The sequence below is a fragment of the Amblyomma maculatum genome, chromosome 2, assembly GCF_055883805.1.
Source record: "Amblyomma maculatum isolate TAMU_Amacu chromosome 2, ASM5588380v1, whole genome shotgun sequence".
Taxonomy (NCBI): domain Eukaryota; kingdom Metazoa; phylum Arthropoda; class Arachnida; order Ixodida; family Ixodidae; genus Amblyomma; species Amblyomma maculatum.
Genome location: NC_139345.1, coordinates 38,572,237 through 38,585,148, shown reverse-complemented (window position 1 = coordinate 38,585,148; position 12,912 = coordinate 38,572,237). Strand labels below are relative to the sequence as shown.

The following is a 12,912-nucleotide window of genomic DNA, read 5'->3' as shown; positions in this document are numbered from 1 at the left end:
TCTTGCACAGGTCACTGTGCTAGCTTTCCAAAAACCACTGCCACAAAGTCCCGCAAGAATTCCCACCAAGACTACGGAGGCATTAAGAAATTTAAAAAATGTTCACTGGAAGAACTTTCAAGTTAAATGCCAAAAACTACAATAAAGTGTCGCATTGACATGGTGGCAAAACATCCACATTAATTTTCCTATTCATTTTTGCTTAACCCATCAAAATAAACCTTGCTGTCAGCATCAAATAGGAGCTCCAGCATTTCATCCACCATACTTTCACGCACTTTGGCTCCCATTATCGGCTCACTGCTTATCAAGGCCCAGCAGTGCTTTAATTCCTTGCCTGGTTAGCTCACTTCCAGTGTTTGCAAACATCTTGTCTGGAGCCATCGGATTTTTCGCAGAGGAAGCTTCCGGGAAATTTGAAGGTGTCAAAGCCAGCACAATGCTTAAAGGGCCGGAAATTTTTGGGGTCTTCTAGTAAATTACATATTTCACCATAAAAGGTAGGCTGACAATACTTTCCAGTAAGATGCTTTCCAGTGAATCAGCATCAGTTGATATTTTTTGCGTTGAGGGTGGATGTCGTGACGCTGGGGCTACGTCGACCCGGCCTTCACTTGGTAGCGTGCAGAGACTCGGGGTTGAAGTAGGATTGAATCTTCGAAGTTGGTGGAATATGTACAAGCAGGTTTAATGGCACTTTGAGAAACTTATTTACAAGATTATTTACACGAAAAAGAAGGGTACATCAGCAAAATGGCAAGCGTTAAGAGTTCATAGCGAGAAGCGACTGGATGAGCCGTTTACCCAGGGCCCAGAGCGACATTTCGGGCTCTGCAGCGTCCTTAAAACCCCCTATGTCCAGCCCCTCTCTGAAGATGCTGACCAACCAAATCCAGGGCACGCCCCTCAGGTATCGGCATCCAATCGAACACATCACTGCACTGATGGTCTGAAGCACTGACTGGTCCGGCATTCATTCGTTGGGCGTGATCACTTGTTGGCGGGAAAAGCTTGGGAACGGCGAGGAGAGGAGGTACATTTCTATTCTTCAGCAAAGAAACCACAGGCTGGTTCTGACAAGGGATTTTACTTCTCAGAAACCCGAGTGCACGTGGCGCCGCATAGGGCTCCCAACATTGTCCCTTTTCGACAATTGCAAATCTTTCCTGCATTCCCGGGAAATCACTTAATGGCCGTATGAGTCATGCTCCTTTCTTGTCCTGCACGTCAGCGGACATGTCACTCTGTCGTCTCCTTTGGATAGGAGGCATTCATCACTGGAGGATAGCACTTCTCGACTGGAAGGGTGAACAAAAGAAAGAAAGCACTTCCTGCTATTTCCCGCAGGGGGACGTTTCTTTGTGTTTTTCCAGACGTTCTCTTGACAGGGTCAATTTGGCATTTGCAGGTTGTCCACAAAGCAAAACATGCTTACAAAACAGGATTCCTGGAAACAGGCTCACTTAGAGCCATTGGACCATCACCACATATTCACAAAACTTATCCATGCCCACAGGCGAACAATAGAGCGCGCAATTGCGGATGCTTGGTCGTAACAGCCTCCTCCCCCGCCAGAAGAGTCTCGGAGGGCAGCAGTCCCAGCTGCTGCATGAAGAGACGACTTAATGGTCTGCACGTGAACGCTTGAAGCTCGCTGTTGCTTGTCGCGTTGTCTTGATTGTTGTAGGCCAAATTGCTCGAGCTGTCTGAAACTCAACCACATGTCGAAGCAAGCACTCGGCTCCCGTCTGAAGAGACCAGGTTAAAAGAAAACTGCCATTGTTGTTCGAGAAAAGCCCACTCTCAAGACGTTCAGGACCCACGTATGCCTCGAAAACCAAACGTGTTGCTTTACATAGCCACACATATACAAGCGCACGAGAAAAAAAAAAAAAAAAAACCTGATTATCAATTTGGATACATGGTGAGGAACATCTCGGACCGCTTAGAAAGAGCGGCTAAGCGCGTCCGCATTCCCATTTAACTTCCCCTTTTTGTATCTTATTTCAAAATTGTACTGCTGTAAAATCAAGCTCCACCTAAGAAGGCGACTGTTCTTCGATGTCGCAGTTTGCAGCCAAGCCAGGGGACAATGGTCCGTCTCTACGGTGAATTTGGCCCCTCCAAGATAGCACTGCAATTTTTGAATGGCCCATACAATGCAAGCGCACTCTTTCTCTGACGCGCAATAAGCCCTCTCTCTAGAACTCAGCTTTCTGCTCAAGTAGAGCACGGGGTGCTCATTACCGTCGTCATCTCTCTGGCAGAGAACAGCACCTAACCCTCGATCACTGGCATCACACTGGACCGTGAATTCTCGGCCATAGTCTGGAGCTCGCAATACCGGACGGCTAATCAGCACAGCCTTCAGGTTTACGAAGGAGGCTTCCTTTTGTTCGTCCCAGACTACATTTGTCGGTTCTGTCTTGCGGAGAGCGTCGGTCAGAGGGCTAGCCAAAGCTGAATAGTTAGGGATGTAGTGATTGTAGTACCCAGTCAGACCCAGGAATGCTCGAATTTCCGTCTTCGTGCTCGGCCGCGGATAGTCTGCTACCGCAGAAATCTTAATCTTGCTGGGTTTCCTGAAACCCTGACCTACATGGTGACCCAAGTAGTCCACGGTCGCCCTTGCCAGGCAACATTTCTCGGCCTTTACGGTTAGTCCAGCTTGACGCAAAAGGCTCAGTACAGCTCTTAGATGTACCATATGGTCCGCCCATGAGTCGGAAAAAACCGCAATGTCGTCTAAATAAGGCACCGCGAATGTTTCACACCCCTTTAAAACCCTATCCATGAGTCGGGAAAAACAAAATGGAGCATTTTTGAGCCCGAAACTCATCATTGTTGGCTGGTAGCTGCCCGTCGGAGTGACGAAAGCCGCGTATCTGCTGGCGCGTTCAGTGAGCGGTACTTGCCAGTATCCTCGAGTAAGGTCCAGCGTAGTCACATATGCCGCTCTACTGACCTGTTCTACTCTCTCCTCAATATTCGGAATAGGATACACTTGATCCCTGGTGAGAGAATTTAGCTTTCGGTAGTCTACCACAGGCCTAGGGTCTTTACCTGGAGCTTCTACTAAGATCATAGGCGAAGCATAATCGCTTTCCGAGGGTTTTATTACTCCCAATTCCAGCATGCGAGTTACTTCCCTATCCAGAATTTCTCTTTGCCTTGGAGAGAATCGGTAGCACCTTGATCGCACTGGCACGTCTGAAGTCAGCTCAATATCGTGCTCAGTCAAATCAGTCCTGCCTGGCCTGTCCACGAAGCAGGACTCAAACTCTGTTATTATTTCGCCCAGATCGGACAGCTGGGATTTCTTTAGTTCTCCTCTCTGCTCCGTCTTTTTGAGAAGCTCCTGAGCGTTGCTTCCTTTTCCGCTGAGGCAAATCAAGTTGTCCCCCATCTCCTCGGGAAGGTTTAAAGTTAGATTTACCACGGCTTCCCTCTGCACATAAGGCTTCATAAGATTGCAATGATAAATGCGCACTTCTTTACGCCTACCGGGAATTTTCACTGCGTAGTTAGTGTTAGAAAGCTTTGCAACGACTTCAGCCGGTCCTTCCCACTGTACTTCGAGCTTATTCCTGGAATCATTGGCTTGCTCCATAGCTAAGTCCTCTCGGGTTCCACTTAGAAGTCTCGTGAGATTACTAGACACCGGCGGCAAGAGGTTACTCTCTAGAACGTCCTCATTCCGTGTCTTATCAAGCTCACTTTCTAGTTGACTTATCTGAGATGCCTCGCTCTCAAAGTTTTCTGACCCGCTATTTTCCGCCTCGACCACTGTTTTAACTGCCGTTTCCTCCGCTGTGGATTTTTCTGGAATGAGCAGTGTAGCTAGTTCTCGCGCCTTTGAACGTGTTAACTCTTGCACAACTCTGTCTCCGAAAAGGATGCCCCTCTTTCGCAGTAGCATGTCCGATTTGTTGGAGAACAAATACGGATAGCACTTGGGAAGCTTTCCTGAAACGGCAGCCTCGGTTGTCAACTTGCCGAAAGGGCCCTCGATGACCACGTTCGCGATTGGCAAGCACACACTCTGTTCCTCCACTACCTGGCGGATCCACGCACACTGTCCTGTATAGTCGGAAGGCGACACATACGCCGGATGGACAACATCCATCGTTGCGGCCGAATCGCGCAGTACCTTGCAAGGCTTCCCGTTGACTACTAGGTCATGCAGGTAGGGTTCCAAAAGCTGCACATTTTCATCGCAGTCACTGACATACGAGAAAACAATCTTTTCTTTCCGGCAGTTGACGGCAATGTGACCTTGCTCATTACACCTAAAGCATGTGAGCGGCTTCCTAGCCTCAAACTTATTCTTTGTGTTCTGCGCGTTGGTCACTTCCTCACTTTTCTCACTGCCGTTCTTTCTAGGGCGTTTGCCTGAAGAAGCCTTCCTTTCTTCGTTTGCAAATCTAGCGAAGTGCCTTTTCTGACGGTTATTCACCCTCAACTTGGGATTGCGGGGCCTATCCACTGCTGGGTTGCTGAATTGTCGGCGCGAAGCATACTCCTCAATGAGTTCGGCAGCTTCAGTTGCCGACTTAATTTCGCCTCGGTCCTGTAACCAATTTCTTTCTTTTTCTGGGAGGCAGCTATAAAACTGCTCCAAAAGAATTCGCTCGACTACAGCGTCCCTATCACTGTAGGAATCAGTGCTCTTTAGCCACTCGCCCAAATTAACTCTTAAATTGTACAGGAATTCAGGGTAACTCTCGTCCCTGGACTTAGTAGCGTTCCGAAAACGTTGTCTGAACGCCTCGGCGCTAAGCCTATACTTTCTCAGAAGGCAAGCTTTGACCTTCTCGTAGTTGTCCGCGTCCTCCTTGCTTAGCCGCGCGACAACCTCCGCTGCCTCGCAGGGCAGAACCGTCAATAATCTCTGAGACCACGTGTCTCGCTGGAAGGACAGTTTTTCGCAGGTTCGCTCAAAGTTAGCCAGATACAGACCGATATCCCCTGATATCACATATGGCTGCATGTACTTTGACATCTTGAAATCTGCCTCCTTGTTGAGACGAGGTACCGCTAGCTGGGGACAATTGCCCGACCTCTTGCTCAACTCTAGTTCTAATTTCCGGAGCTCAATTTCTTGGTCCAGCTTTTTTTCTTCTCTTTCACGCTTCTTTTCCTCTTTTTCCCACTCACGTTCGCGCTCCCTTTCCTCTTTTTCCCTCTCAAGTTCACGCTCACGCCTCTTTTCCTCTTTTTCCCGCTCTTTCTGCTGTCTGAGCTGCTCCTTTTTTTGACCGATGAGGTTCCATGCTTCACTGAGCTCCTCATCATCGGTTCCCAGATCAGTGATTGCCTTTATAATCAAGGGTTTTCGTGCCAAACCACTTGTATCAATTCCCAATTCCTCACACAATTGCAACAGTTCCGGTTTCTGCAGCTTTTGTAGGTCCATGATCGCTCCGAGTGTCGGCTACTTCCAAAACAACAGTGCAAACTACCAAACCTAAAGGCGTTTCAACACTTTTTACCAGTTCTAAATTCTAACCCTGTTCTAGAACCTGGTCCACATCAGAAGAAAGCCAAGCACTCACCCACACATGCGATCGATGTTCCGAGCTGCTCTCTTGTTGGCCGATTGTTGCGCCTGCTTGTTGCTTGAGATGCCACCTCTGATCACAAGCTGTGGCTTGTAGATTCTGATCCACCTCGAATCACCAGATGTTGTAGCTTGTAGATCCAGATCCCACCTCCAGTCATCAGATGTTGTGGCTTGTAGATTCAGATCCCAACGCTGGTCACCAGTTGTCGTGACGCTGGGGCTACGTCGACCCGGCCTTCACTTGGTAGCGTGCAGAGACTCGGGGTTGAAGTAGGATTGAATCTTCGAAGTTGGTGGAATATGTACAAGCAGGTTTAATGGCACTTTGAGAAACTTATTTACAAGATTATTTACACGAAAAAGAAGGGTACATCAGCAAAATGGCAAGCGTTAAGAGTTCATAGCGAGAAGCGACTGGATGAGCCGTTTACCCAGGGCCCAGAGCGACATTTCGGGCTCTGCAGCGTCCTTAAAACCCCCTATGTCCAGCCCCTCTCTGAAGATGCTGACCAACCAAATCCAGGGCACGCCCCTCAGGTATCGGCATCCAATCGAACACATCACTGCACTGATGGTCTGAAGCACTGACTGGTCCGGCATTCATTCGTTGGGCGTGATCACTTGTTGGCGGGAAAAGCTTGGGAACGGCGAGGAGAGGAGGTACATTTCTATTCTTCAGCAAAGAAACCACAGGCTGGTTCTGACAAGGGGTTTTACTTCTCAGAAACCCGAGTGCACGTGGCGCCGCATAGGGCTCCCAACATTGTCCCTTTTCGACAATTGCAAATCTTTCCTGCATTCCCGGGAAATCACTTAATGGCCGTATGAGTCATGCTCCTTTCTTGTCCTGCACGTCAGCGGACATGTCACTCTGTCGTCTCCTTTGGATAGGAGGCATTCATCACTGGAGGATAGCACTTCTCGACTGGAAGGGTGAACAAAAGAAAGAAAGCACTTCCTGCTATTTCCCGCAGGGGGACGTTTCTTTGTGTTTTTCCAGACGTTCTCTTGACAGGGTCAATTTGGCATTTGCAGGTTGTCCACAAAGCAAAACATGCTTACAAAACAGGATTCCTGGAAACAGGCTCACTTAGAGCCATTGGACCATCACCACATATTCACAAAACTTATCCATGCCCACAGGCGAACAATAGAGCGCGCAATTGCGGATGCTTGGTCGTAACAGTGGAACAACCTTTTGCACCACGTCACTCTTACGATCATCTCAAGCAATATCTACCTCAAATGCAAAGTGAGAGTCACTATCGGGTACTAAACTGACATCATAAAGAACGTCGCTATCTGAAATATTCCAAGAAGTATCTCTTTTTCTCAAAGCATTGCCGCCACCAGCATTCTTCAAGCGTAGCGCAATAATGAAATTACTGTTCTCAGGCTTAAAAGACCCACAAAAGGCATCAAATACAAATTTTCATAGAAAACTGCTGCTTTCTAGGGTTAAAAATTGAAACCAATGCAACTGATGACTGCAAATTGTCCTCAGCGGTAGAAGCTGCGCAACATCGGACCGTACAAGTCCGACTCATTGGTAATATTGGGACAAACTCCCATCACAAGTACAGCTTGGGGTTGGCGGCTAGAGGGCTAATAAGCCAATTCTTTTTCAGTCATTAGATGTTCCCTTCAATTTTACTTCGAACTCACATGCATGGGTCATGTAAGAGAGGGTGAACAACCTCTTAACAGCCTTGTCCAATGCACTGGTAGGCCCGGTATTGCCCAGAAATGTTGAACTTTGGCTTTCTAGCAGAAGAGATGGAGGAAGGGCAAGTAGCCCATAAGTGAAGTTGGCCTTCATACGATGGAAAATTTTTTGAAGTGTAGTTTTGCAGGCTGATTCGGAGCTTGGACAGTACAGTGAATGTGAGTGCTGCTAGAGTGGGTCCCACATTGTGGCTTGCTGTGCAGGCCCTCCACGAAGTGCAAGGAAAGAGAAGAGAGTGAGCCGTGGAGGGAGCTAAAGTATCAGTGGCTCACCTCTCCGTTGGTGGTGAGTGCAAGAGAGTGGTGCGAACCACAAGCCACCTGGGCCACTCTGTGGGACAGGCCTGCAGAAATGGAAGTTGGCACCAAGCCCTGGGTGTTGCAATTGTTGCCCAGCTGGCAGTAGCCGTTGTGGCCCCAGCTCAGTAGCTCTCCACTCTCAGTCACTGCCAAGACATGTGGACCGCTGCCATAGGCCAGGGCGTGAAGACCTCGCCGACAAAGTGCATCCACTGCACACAAAGACACACGCACATGCAACTCCAGTTTGTTCATATGCATTATGGCCAGGCAGTAAAAAATGTAGCACAAATATTTAACTTCTAGTAGTATGTCGTTACTGGCCCCAGCATTGCAGAAAAAAAAAAAAGCCTGGTTGCTGGCAGATCTACTGAGCATAGCATCACTGGAACTGAAACAATGGGCTTCATCAACAGCAACAAGGAACAGAATCTGCAGAAAATTCTATGCAGCAAGTATACAAAAAGCATCATGCACAAGATATAGAATATTGCAAGGCACAAAAGGAAGCCCATACCTTTCCGTGGCTCAAGGCTTCCATGAGTGTCTCCAAGGCCAAGACAGCCACTAGAGTTAGAGCCAAGTGCATACACATCATCATCTTGAGTAACCATCAAGGCCTCGTTGCCCGAGCTGCCAAAGACACATGCCAGGCGCAACTTGCACACAAAGGCCCTGTCCAGGTTACTAAAAATGAGCCACTTGTCTAGGTCTGTGGTGGTTCCCAGGTCCAGCACAGGCAGTGATGGCAGCCGCTCTGCCATGCTTGCAACTTCCTCTTCAACCCGAAAGTCTAAGCACGTTACTGACAATCTGAAATGAAAAAAAAATATATATATATATATACGCTCTCCTCTCTCCCCAATCAAATTATATTTAGGCATAAAATATCGTAGAAAGCACCTAAACACAATCTAAGTGCGATTCAACTGCGCAGCCACTGAAAATTAAAGGCTAGTAGCAGCCTCCGTGGTAGACCTACAGGTCTCGCTGCTTTTGAGTCTACGTCTGTTGTTAGAGACTAAGCATTTTGACAAAAAGATTCTATTTAATGGAACATCGAGAGACTGCATGAAAGACTACAGAAGCCTGTAAGTAAAGAGTGCTAATGATGATGACATCTTCACCCGTTGAATGTTCTAACATTCTCCCAGCCAGAAGATGAAGCTAGGTAGCCTCAAATGTGTTAAATGGCTAGATGGGATGACTGACAACAGTGTCCTGGATGGCAAACATGAGAAAAAGGCCTAACTTTCCCATTACATACACAATAAAGGGGCTCAATTCTCGTTACAGTCAAATAATTTTGCCTTGGACATTGTTGCCCACCAAAAAGCATGATATTCCCTGGCTCCAACAAGCCAGATGACTTTGCCTGGTGAAGGGCGATTCACACGAAGGATGGAATCGCTGGAGTCCGCGAGCAGACAAGCACCACGTGACCCGATGTCACTGGCTCCGCCTTGTCCACAGATGACGCAGCCTTCGCAAGCCAAAAACTGGCGCATGTTTCCCCTGTCAAGATATGGGGGTTGTCTGCTATTTTTCTAGCAGAACTACATCTTCCAAATGGAGCAACAATGGCATTTTCGTTTCTTTTTAACGTAGTGAGGGCACTTTTGCAGTGTCAACAGTAGGGTATGTCGATGTTTTCGCCTCACTGGCAATCGAAGCCCTCTAGACAACAATGCGGAGTAGCTGGCTTGGAATGCCGTCACCTGCCATTTTCCTCTGCAATGGTGGAGCTGCAAGGAGCGGTGCAGCTCCAGCGGTTTTTGTCCGCTACATCGTCCACCGCCCACGGATGAAGCGGAGCCAGTGACGTCTGATCACATGGTGCTCCGTCCGCGGATGGTTTGTCCGTTATGTGAATCGGTCTTTATCGGCAAAGTTCTTCAGCTCCTCCATGAATTCCCAGCATGAGCAAAAGGCTTCCGACTGTTCTTCTCACTTTTGTCAAAATCTGAAGAGGAATTTTCAGGGTCACACCATACAGGTTTTGTATGGTGCAACTGGCAACTACTGGCAAGTTTCATCTCCCTTGGGCTGCTTCCATGACACCCCTCTTCAAAACTCTGTCTTCAGCTGCCACTCCAGAAATATCTCAGGAGGCCCCATAAGCATAATCCCTGCCATTCCCGATACTACTCATGTAAAAATATCAGTGGAGAAGCCACGTGAGCACATGAACCTTGGAGAGAAAATTTGAAACAACACATGGAGGGGATCCCAAATCCACATCATCATGATCAACACCGTGTCGACTCGCCGTCATCAGCAGTGCAGCCATGGCGAGGCAGCATGCCATGTGCATTTGCGGTTTGACAGGCAGAGAAAATGAACTGCTGGTGAATTCTGATTGAGATGAAAGTGACTATGACGAAGCGCCTGAGCTAAATTGCTTGTAGAACAAAGACAGCGAGGAAGTGCCCTTGCCACCTATGAATCAGGGCAACAAGAAGAAACCCGCCAAGCATAATAAAAATATTTATTATTATTAAAAATGTCCTGCAGAGCATCATAGTGCATTACTAGCATAAATTGTCCACTGAGCTAACATTAAAAGATTCCTGGCAACATGCAAGAACAAAAAAAAAGAAAAGAATGGCGGGGAGTGTGCAGCAATCCTTAAAACCTCTGCAGTGAAAGAGTTAAACGGTCACCGAGGACAAACTGAAAACTGGATGAGGTCTTCCTCAGCACATTTTGAAGAGCTTGGGAATTCACTCAGCTTTGTGATAATGCAAACAAGCAAGAATAAACACAAACAAGTAACAGTGAAGTCGAGCTACCTCTTTCAGACCCACAGATATTTTAACGCGACAGTGTTATAGGCCCCATTCTGCACAAATGCCGTTGTTGGCAAAGAATCACAGGCATGGCTCTGGGAAGCTGCATGTTCAGGTAATGTGTGGACTGTGGATTATGTGACATCCTGAGGCCACATGACATGGCAGACACTGCCAACTCTGACTTCTCATTTGACATGGGAGGGTGAAATAAAAATCAAGCCTACCAGGACTCAAATTAAACTGCCAGAAGCAAGACAAGCTACATCAAACTCAGTAGGCACGTGCATATCTCTTGGTTAAAGCTGCACTTTATAGGTATCTATGTCGGGTGGTCTTTCACATAACTGGTTAGCTTAGTAACTGCATGTTAATGAGTATGTGTGAGATAACAGGGGCATAAATTAAGGGGTCAGTGATTAAGTGAGCAGCAAAGTGCATGCACCATCGCATCATATCCTTAAAGGTGAAGCTTAGGTATCCTCTCAATTTTTATCCCATCAAACAGTAAACTAAATACACTAGAGGACATGCAGTCTGAAAAGCAAGCAAGATGAAGCGAATCTGACCACAGAGTCCATAATGAAGCCAAACCACAAAAGCACAAGAAAAGAAGCCCTCAGTATATACAGGAAACTCTGCAGCAACACACATGAATAATTAACCAGGAAAATAAAGACAAAAGCCAGCTGCTGAGGAGGGAAAGCGTTAATAAAACGCAGACGTCCGTTCGAGACAAAAGAGCAATTACCAAGTCTGCAGCAAAACCATGCCTGGATGCTCAGTGTAGAAGCAAAAAGGGAAAATAAAGCAAAAGCAGTGACAACAGCCCTCATGACGCACGTGCGTCAGGTGGCGGACCTCAAGGCCTGTGCTTGTCTCCAGGACTGTTTATGGGGGACGATCTGCAGATTTGAGGTGCACACTACATATACAGTTTTGTCACACAACATTTTATCCAGAACAAAGCGCGGCGGCGCGGATTTCGATCATGTACTAAAATTGTATTGAATCTCTGCTCACATTTTGAAGCACTGAGTCCGGCATAGTTACAGGCTCTAGAACAAAAGTGAATGAATATTAACGACACTGAAAACATATCCGAATCACAATTGGCCCAATACAGTAGTAAAGGACTTTCATCGACCACAAATCGCAAGACTGATCGGCTGTATGACTGGCCGACGTTGTTCTGTCCATTCAGCTACAAAATAGTCGAGCCAGGCGGTAATGGACACAAGCCACAGGCTTTCTAATGACAGCACGAAACGAAGACGACAGGCACATTACACGTTGCCATAAGCAAGTAGCGTCAGATGTGAGCGAAGTTTCAGTTCGCGTAATTACAGCTTCCACGACAGTGGCCGCCTTTTTGTGCGTGTGTGTGTGGGAGGAGGGGTATTGACAGCTGATACACGATACCGCGCTCACGGTATAAAAGTTCGTCGAAACAAACACGTTGCAGCAGTTCTCAACAAAACTTTCTTCTCATGAAGAAACTTGGCTAAGATAACGAACACTTAACACTATGCAGCTATAGCTGGCAGCGCAAACGTCAATGCTTCCAAATGCGCTTCTGCCTTCACAAAGCAGCGAAGCGCTTTCACGATTGGGGCTTCGGGATTTGAACTTTGTGTCACTTGGCACTGCAGCTGTGCTGCGCTCTTCACTTTTACAGAATGGTACACCTACTTGTAAACAGTTGAAAACGCACCAGAAACCGCCGTGGTTGTTTCTGCTTTGCCTCGTCTGCCTCGTCACCAAATGACCAAAACACCCCGACCACCCAAACCCTTCCGACCTGCGATCTGTGAATTTTTGCCTCCGCAAAGGCGGGACGCGTAGCGGCGCAGCAGACGCAGCTGTCTTTGCGCCGTTAGCGACGTCAGCGACGCCTACCGGAGCGAGGACGCGCCAGGACCGGTACTCAATTAGCACTCAAGGAGTGCGCCACTAATTTAGCGCGGGATGAAAAGATTGGTTTGACTGGTTTTGATGTCGTCCCAAAGCAACACTGGCTATGAGAGACGCCGTAGTAGACGGCTTCGAAAATTTCTGCCACCTGGGGTTCGTTAACATGCACTAACATCGCACAGCACACAGCCCCCTTGCTTTTCGCCTCCATCGAAAAGCGGTCGCCGCGGCCGGGATTTGATCCCGAAACCTTGGACACAGCTAGCTAGCAGTCGAGCGCCCTAACCATCGATCCACCACCGTAGCGGGTTGCGAGAAGAAAAGAGGACGAAAATAAGACGGTATCAGCAAAACGTTATTTTCTTCCAGAACGTCACTCGCTTCAACCACGTCATTTGAGCTAAACATCGATTCATTCGACCACCAGGATTTTATCAGCTGAAATAAGTGCCATTTGATGTTGGTTAAAATTCAACCATGGTTCAACAACGTTGTCAATCAGGGCCCAGCAAACAAACAAAGAAACTGAAAACTTCAATCGCAACCAAATGAATATTCCAATTGGATTTTCTGATTTGCAACCACAGTTGACCCATTGCTTTTGGTCCACCAGTTGGACAC

General features: G+C 47.5%; 1 protein-coding gene across 2 annotated transcripts in view; it reads right to left on the bottom strand.

The window, feature by feature from the left end:
* Positions 1–12,229, bottom strand: part of LOC146198410 (RCC1 and BTB domain-containing protein 1-like) — a 46,257-nt gene extending 34,028 nt beyond the window's left edge. The window contains exons 1-4 of one of the 2 annotated variants that reach the window (XM_084593912.1): positions 12,070–12,229; positions 11,401–11,435; positions 8,106–8,401; positions 7,562–7,800 (exon numbers count right to left, since the gene is read on the bottom strand). In XM_084593912.1, the coding sequence (XP_084450038.1) occupies positions 7,562–7,800; positions 8,106–8,352 (486 nt within the window). In that variant the 5' untranslated portion in view covers positions 8,353–8,401; positions 11,401–11,435; positions 12,070–12,229. The remainder of the gene's footprint in view (positions 1–7,561; positions 7,801–8,105; positions 8,402–11,400; positions 11,436–12,069) is intronic. The other variant, XM_084593911.1, reaches the window with a different exon arrangement.
* Between the last annotated feature and the right edge of the window lie 683 nt (positions 12,230–12,912).